This window comes from Silene latifolia, chromosome 6, assembly GCF_048544455.1.
Source record: "Silene latifolia isolate original U9 population chromosome 6, ASM4854445v1, whole genome shotgun sequence".
NCBI classification, from domain to species: Eukaryota; Viridiplantae; Streptophyta; class Magnoliopsida; order Caryophyllales; family Caryophyllaceae; genus Silene; species Silene latifolia.
Window position 1 is genome coordinate 99,581,932 of NC_133531.1, and position 7,366 is coordinate 99,589,297.

General features: G+C 36.7%; 1 protein-coding gene across 1 annotated transcript; it reads right to left on the reverse strand.

Annotated features, from left to right (window-relative positions):
• Nucleotides 1–5,736: 5,736 nt before the first annotated feature.
• LOC141588400 (uncharacterized) lies at nucleotides 5,737–6,288 on the reverse strand. Its single transcript, XM_074409844.1, has one exon. It carries the CDS (start codon nucleotides 6,286–6,288, stop codon nucleotides 5,737–5,739), a length of 552 nt encoding a protein of 183 aa, XP_074265945.1.
• Between the last annotated feature and the right edge of the window lie 1,078 nt (nucleotides 6,289–7,366).

Genomic DNA, 7,366 nt, shown 5'->3' on the forward strand with positions numbered 1-7,366 from the left:
GAAAATCTTGTTTGCACCTTGGGCAATGAAGCGTCTTTGCAAATTGGTTTCCATTGCAAAGATGAGTACGTTCTTTATCGCACCCGCTTCCATGACGAAGTCACTAAAAGCAAGTGACTCGTTAACTCCTGCATTGGGGCCTGGGTTTACCGGTATTGGCTCAGTTAAGTACTTGAGCTTCACAAGCAATGGCAGCATTCCGTAATGATGCCTCCCAGTCCGCAAAGTTGGACCCATCATTCTTCAGTCGAGTGAACTGATTCATGTGGTCCATGAAAGCTTTTAGCCAGGACTCGCGTCCAAGTGTGGCACTTGGCATTGGGATTTCGTTATTTCCAGCCATTTGTTGTAGCAGTATTATCAAAATAAAACGTATTCTACACTGCGAAAAGAAGAAAAATAAAATAAGCATTCTCATCGTTATGATTTAAGTCTAATGCAATACTGTTATAACGCGAAGACTCAAGCATTTATACAATTGACCTCCCTCAAGAATTATATAAATGATCCCAAGACTCAATTATCGTAAATTGATAAGCCAACCTTTTGGCTAATTCTACTGTTAGAATTCTTGGTCGATAAATTTCTGTAAATTCTATCTTTAGTCCATCATAATCACGAGAAACTCTTCGGATTATAATGTTGAGGTAAACTAAGTCAACACAAACTACTTACCCAACGTAGAAGGGGTCATATGGAGAGTAAGGTCCTATATGCCTACCGACAAAGAAGGGATTCATAGTTGTTTAGCCTATAAAGACTAGTCTCAATTTCAGTTTTAGAGAAAGATCCCATCAACTTTATTTTAATTCATTTTAAGTGAACTAATATCTAGCATGCGAGAATGAATAAACTAAGGTGATGGCTTTAAAAAAAAGTGTGACATCTGTATGTCTATGAAAACTAACATTCAACCTATATGAGTCAGTTTTCATGCATTTTAGTAGGTGGTTTGGTTTAGGCGGAATATGATGCACTAACTATCATGTGAGTGAAAAGTAATAAGAATGATAAAATGTAAAACAAAATAAAGTCCTAGTGTGGCCAATCTACCAAAATGAACATAAATACAACTTTGGAATCCATCCTTGGACCCGAGAAGCTTGTCTTGATGTTCCATCTTGGTCCATGTAGCGGGAGTGAGCAATCCAATCTCCATCTTTAGTCTTCTCAAAATTACAATTTAAAAAATTTCATAATAAACCTATTTACATTCTAATTTCAAAACCATAATATAAAAGAAAACCAAACGGAGATACGAGATCTCAAATTACATTAAAAATTATATTTCCATCATTACGAAAACATAATTTAACTAAGGCCACACTAGGTATAACAAATTACAACCGATTGCAAAAATACGTAAATTAAACCATTCAACAAAACATTCAACTAAATAAAAAAATGCATCAACTAATAAATTAAACATTCAAGACATAATTCCTTAATTATGTAGAGTAATTTATCCAAACCACCTATTTAAATGATCAAATTATGTGACAGTTCCTCAATTACTCACAATAATTTTAATCTTAATACATATTAATCTTGTAATATGAATTAATCCAACATTATTTTAAACCTCTTTAAAATAATTAGGTATCTAAAAATTGTGAACTTTTTCACAACAAACAATTATACATTATAAAAGTAATGCATAATTATAATTGGCCAAATTACAACAACAAAAAAACAAAACATAAACCTTTTTTTTCTCGGCATTTCTACAAAAACCGAAACAAAAAAATTTTTTTTTTTTATTGCTGCTCACGGCAAAACAGGGAAGAAAAAAACAGATTTTTTTTTTATTCCATTCGGCATTTTGCCCTAAAACAAAACAACCTTCCCTTTTTTTTTCTTTTCTCGGCTTTTAGCCCTAAAACAAAAAAACAGCCCCTTTTTATCTAAAAAAAAATTAAGATGAACAAATTGTTTAATGTTGCTATTATAACAAGATTGGCATAATCATCTTTTAATTTAAACATATATTCAAACTAGATTATTCAATTTAACCTATTAAAATGAATATCTAAATCATGATTAAACCGATTATCACAATTGATTTGAATTTTTGTTAAATTAAGTTATATGCCAAAAAATAGCAAAAACAAATCATCAACAAACAAAAACGAGTTCCATTTACATCTCAATTTAATTTTCATTAAATCAAAACATCTACAAATTATCATATTATCATCTTAACTGATTAAAACAACAATATGAATGAATCAAAATGGAAATAAAACAACAAAAAATGAAAAAACAACTCGGCTGAAAAATTCCAATTCGGCCGAAATTTTTTTTTTCTCGTTTTCTCAAAATTTTGTTAAAATCATTTATGAAAATCATCAAAAATAATTTCGTGGCCTTGGCTCTGATACCACTTGTAGGAATTATCGGTATACTTCCTTTAAGATTATTAGGATTATAACGAAATTATGATTATGAAATTTCTAGTCATAAATGAAATCGCATAAACAAAAGAATAGAGATAAAGATTCAACCTTTGGTCCTAGCAAAAAGGCCTAATAACAATATCAAAATGATGTTCGCCTAATCGTTGCACCCAAGATGCTCCGAGAAATGCCCCTCAAATTGCTAGAATGAGATCCCCTTTTTGCTTGAAGAGGAACCCTAATTTCTCTAATTAAATTTAGGGTTTTGATGAGAGTTTTTGTGAAAAGAAAAACAAGTGAGAAAAATAATCCTCCTTTCACTCCTCATATAACCGAAATAAGGACTGAAAAAATAGGGAAGATCTTTTCTTTTTTTTCTTCCTCTAATTCGGCCAAATGGGAGTCCAAATTGGGAAGATTTATTTCTTCCTTTTTTATCTCCTTTTGACCGAAATTACACCAACAATAAGGAGAAAAATATCTTCTTATTTTAGGTTGGTTTTCTAAATGTATAAATGTGTATTAATTATCAATTGTCATTAATGTCGTCCTGTATTAATAAGTCCACACACTTAATACCGGTCCGTCATTATTTATTATGACAATATCGTATAATATATACATTAACAAATAACGCATATTTATAATTTGCTAATTAAATATAACTGATTACATTTAATTACGAATTAACATCTTAATTCGTTCAAGCTAACATTATATATACATTTATTAAATATAACTGTTTATATTAAATTTGCGAATTGACAGTTAATTCGTCTCAGCTAATATTATTTAATTGTATTAAATAATCGTCTCATCATCACATTGACTAACTGTTTAGTCAAATACATGGACTGACCTTTTAGTCATATTAGGCATCAATGTGATTACATTTCCATAATCACATCTCTCAAACAAATCCTTTAGGTGTGACTTTTAGGGACCAGTTGATCACCGCCATCAGTATGATAATAACGTCAAACTTTCTAGCAAGCCAACCGTTATTAGGTAATCGTTAATCAACTGATAAAATACAAAGTATACCCTTGTGAACCTATAAGAGATTTATAAATGTTATCACACTAATTGTGGAGGACACAAGCTCCAACAAAGGGCGGACACTCGCGTGAAAAATATGTGAGGCAAAGGCTTCTATTTATACTAATCACACAGAGTAATTATGGTAAGGGTAGAATTTGGGAAAGAAAAGGAAAGAAAGGTCCGGAAATAACCGAACACGAAAACTTGGACAAAAAGAAAGCCTTGAGAAAAGGCGCAGCAGGTGCTGCGTCCCTTAGAAGAGGCACAGTACTTACTACGTCCTTTCTCGGGTAGGGTTCTTCTACGCGAGAAAACGCGTTTGACAGCCTGTCGTATTTTAGGCATAACTTTCCCAAAAAGACTCGGAATAAGGTGATTTCGGTGGCGTTGGAAAGCTAAGAGAAACATCTAGAACTTTTCTTGAAATAGGCCTGACCCAAAAAATTCGTTATCACCTCGTAAAGCGGGCTTAAATGTCGGGTTGTCATTTTAGCTAAATGAAATGCACATTTTGTGATGTAAACTCTAAGTTTAGCCCAAAGTAGTGACATGAGACTTAAAATGAGATATAACCAAAACATTTTATGACATCCTAACCTTTGGTAGACAAGCACATTGTTTTTTGACTCGGGATTTGACGGTTTTAGGAAATGAAGACGGTTTTTGACCCGGACTCCAAATGTACTCTAATTACAGTCAAAACGATGGTAATGACACCTAGATGACAACCAAGGGGTAGACATAAGTGTATGAGTTACCTTTTATTAACCGACTTACGAAACGTCATAAAATCGCGACATATGCTAAAAATGCGGCCCAATCATCACTGGGTGTTTGGCAGGAGGTGCAGAAATGAGGTATCTACAAAGCCCCCACTTTGACTGAGGCTTGGACAAGGCGAAAGTCAAAGTATAGCCCTCAGGTCAATCGAAGATTACAACCTGAAGATTATGGTTACGTGAGGCGGCTCAAGGGGTCTAAGCCAAGGACCTGTCGTCGGGAACATTTTAGAGTTTGTCGACTTCCGGGGAGGGTCATTTAAAGTCCATTAGACTACGTAAGGAAGCTCGCCAGCCATAAGAAGAAACCATACCTGGGACTTCTTTCTCGAGATATTTCCGGAGTTGCGTAGGAGCTAAGGGTAAGACCTAAAAGATATGTAAGGATTGTGCTAGGGTGTGGGGCCCTAAAGGAAAACATCGACGAGAAGGAGGTCAAATATAAGTTCAACCTAATGGGTAATCAAGGTTTGGGTGTAGGAACCCTAAGAAAAGGTGATTCTAAAGGATTATGATCCTAAGGGTAGAAGTGTATGAACTCGGGAGTCTGGGAACTTAAAGAGCTAGGTTTATGAACCTGCGTATATGAACCTAAGAGGAATTGGGATCCTAGGGTTAAGTTTAGAAACTACTGGGTTACTAATTCTTGTTTTGAACGCGTGCGTTTACGCTTTCTGAGGTATGAGAACTCCAAAAGGATTTATTGGTTTATGAACCTAAGGACGTTGGTGTGGGAGCTTAAAGGCTTATGAATCTAAAGGAAGCCATTTTGGGATCTAAGAATCTAGGGGTAAGAACCCTAACTTTGGGTTTACGAACCTAAGGAAGGAGGCGCTTGTTTGGGAACTTCTGAGAACGACACCTTTGCCGAACTTCGTGAAGAAACAATAATATTGAGGGTAGCAGGACGTCGGTAGAAACTGCTGGGGAATCTGCTTGCGTCGGTTTCAAGCAAACTTTGGTTGGGGAACATATTGACGATTAGGAACATCTTGATCGTCATGAGTAATACTGCAAAATACTGCTGGGGAGAAATATATCGACGACTAGGAATATCTTGATCGTCATGAGCAACACTTCAAAATACTGTTGGGGAGAATAAAGACTTGGGCAAAGCCTCCAGTTGGAGCGAGCACTACTTTTGATACTTACCTGTATGGTTAGTAGCCACACAAGAACACAATCTGATAGGCAAATAGCACACAACACATGAGGAAACGCAATTAGCACATGGACCTCAAATGAGAAAGGAAACATACAAGTTTTGAATGCTCTTTCCTTATTAAAATCATTTAAAACTTGAAATAAAGAGGAAATTTGTTGCTTGTAATGCGTTATATATATCCAATGGGCTTATGCGACATCAACTCATACAGACGCTGACTGATGGACTGCTGCAATACAAACATAGGACTGACTGACGCGACATGGAGATGACTCTGACAGACTTTGCTTACGTATGCGCAACCCCTAGCCAAGTGTAGGTGACAATGCGTATCAATTCCGAAGGTATAAGAATTTCAAAAAGATGGGGCATAAAAAGGCAAGGCATGAGCCATCATAGGCTTAGTCAGCATACTAGCCAAGTTAAAAGTCACCTTATCATCCCCTACCTCGAGAGTCAAACGTCCCTGTTTGACATCAATAATGGCCCCTACAGTATGTAAAAATGGCCTACCCAAGATTATAGGAATCTGAGTATCTTCAGCCATATCTAACACAATGAAATCAACAGGTATAAAGAATTTACCTATCTTAACAGGGGCACCCTCTAATACACCAAGAGGTCGCTTAACTGTCCGGTCAGCCATTTGTAGGGTCAGGTTGGTAACTATAAGATGCCCCTTGTTCAGTTTCTCGCAAACCGAATAGGGCATCACACTGACACTGGCACCCAAATCACATAAACCTTTATCTATTACATGAGTGCCTATTGTACAGGGAATTGAAAAACTACCTGGATCCTTCAATTTGGGTGGAGACTTGCTTTGTAGAAGTGCACTACACTCTTCTGTAAAAGCAATGGTCTCCACTTCATTAAAGCTCCTCTTACGGGTCAAAATATCTTTCATAAATTTAGCATAAGAGGGTACCTGGGTAATTAGCTCGGTAAACGGTATAGTTACCTGAATATTTTTGACGACCTCCAAGAATTTACGGAATTGCTGCTCGACTTTTGTGTTCTTTAGGCGCCCCGGAAAAGGAACCGTGATGACGATTATCGGGTCAGTAGCTTTACTCTTCCCTTTATCATAATTAGACGTCTTATCAGTATTAAGAGGCATCCCATCTATAACTGGTAACAGATAAGCAATTCTGTCAGGTGAAAAAGTCGATCGACCATCAGGACCAGTCGATCGACTAAAAGGAACGGTCGATCGACCATTTTTCTCAGTCGATCGACTTTTTTCAATTTCCTCAATGTCCACATCTGCAGATTTAGTCGATCGACCATCAATTTCTGTCGATCGACTTTTTTCAGGCGTTACAACAGCTTCATCTGCGTATTTTCCTTCCGCATCCACATCTAACTCCTCAATTATGACCTCTTCAGCATCCTGGGATATATCCGGTCCATTATAAGTAAGACCGCTTCGAAGATGAATTGCATTAGCCGTGTCATGTGACTTCTCAGGTTGAGATGGTAACGTACCCGGTTGTCTAATTTGTAACACCCCTCATACCAAGGTGCCTTACCAGGACCACCCTACCATGAAAGTGTGTTACCATCTCGGTTGCCCGAGGTTAGTACATATCAAAAGCGTCTGAACTGAGCACATTTATTAAAGTACTGTAAAGTATAAAGTTTACAACACCCAAATCCAAATACTGATTCAACAAAATACAACTCCAATGTCTGACAATAAAAGAAATCAAACTAAGACTCAGACGGTGATGCTATGACTGGTGATGACAACACTCCCATGACTGTCCCCAAGCTCACACTAGCAATACCTGTCAAGCCTGCTCACCATCCCCGAATGGATCACCGCAGATTCCACAAACAACAACGGGGTCAGTAATACTCAAACAATAAGACAAACAAACAAAGTAATCAACTGATCATCTCTAATTCCAATCTTTCGTTCTCACACAGTAACCGACTACACACCGAAGTGTGTAGCCCTGCCAGATTACCCATCGCAACAG

Bases quoted from the DNA above. Each gene is read 5' to 3' on its own strand.
- LOC141588400 (XM_074409844.1), bottom strand. From the start codon at position 6,288: ATGAAAGATATTTTGACCCGTAAGAGGAGCTTTAATGAAGTGGAGACC.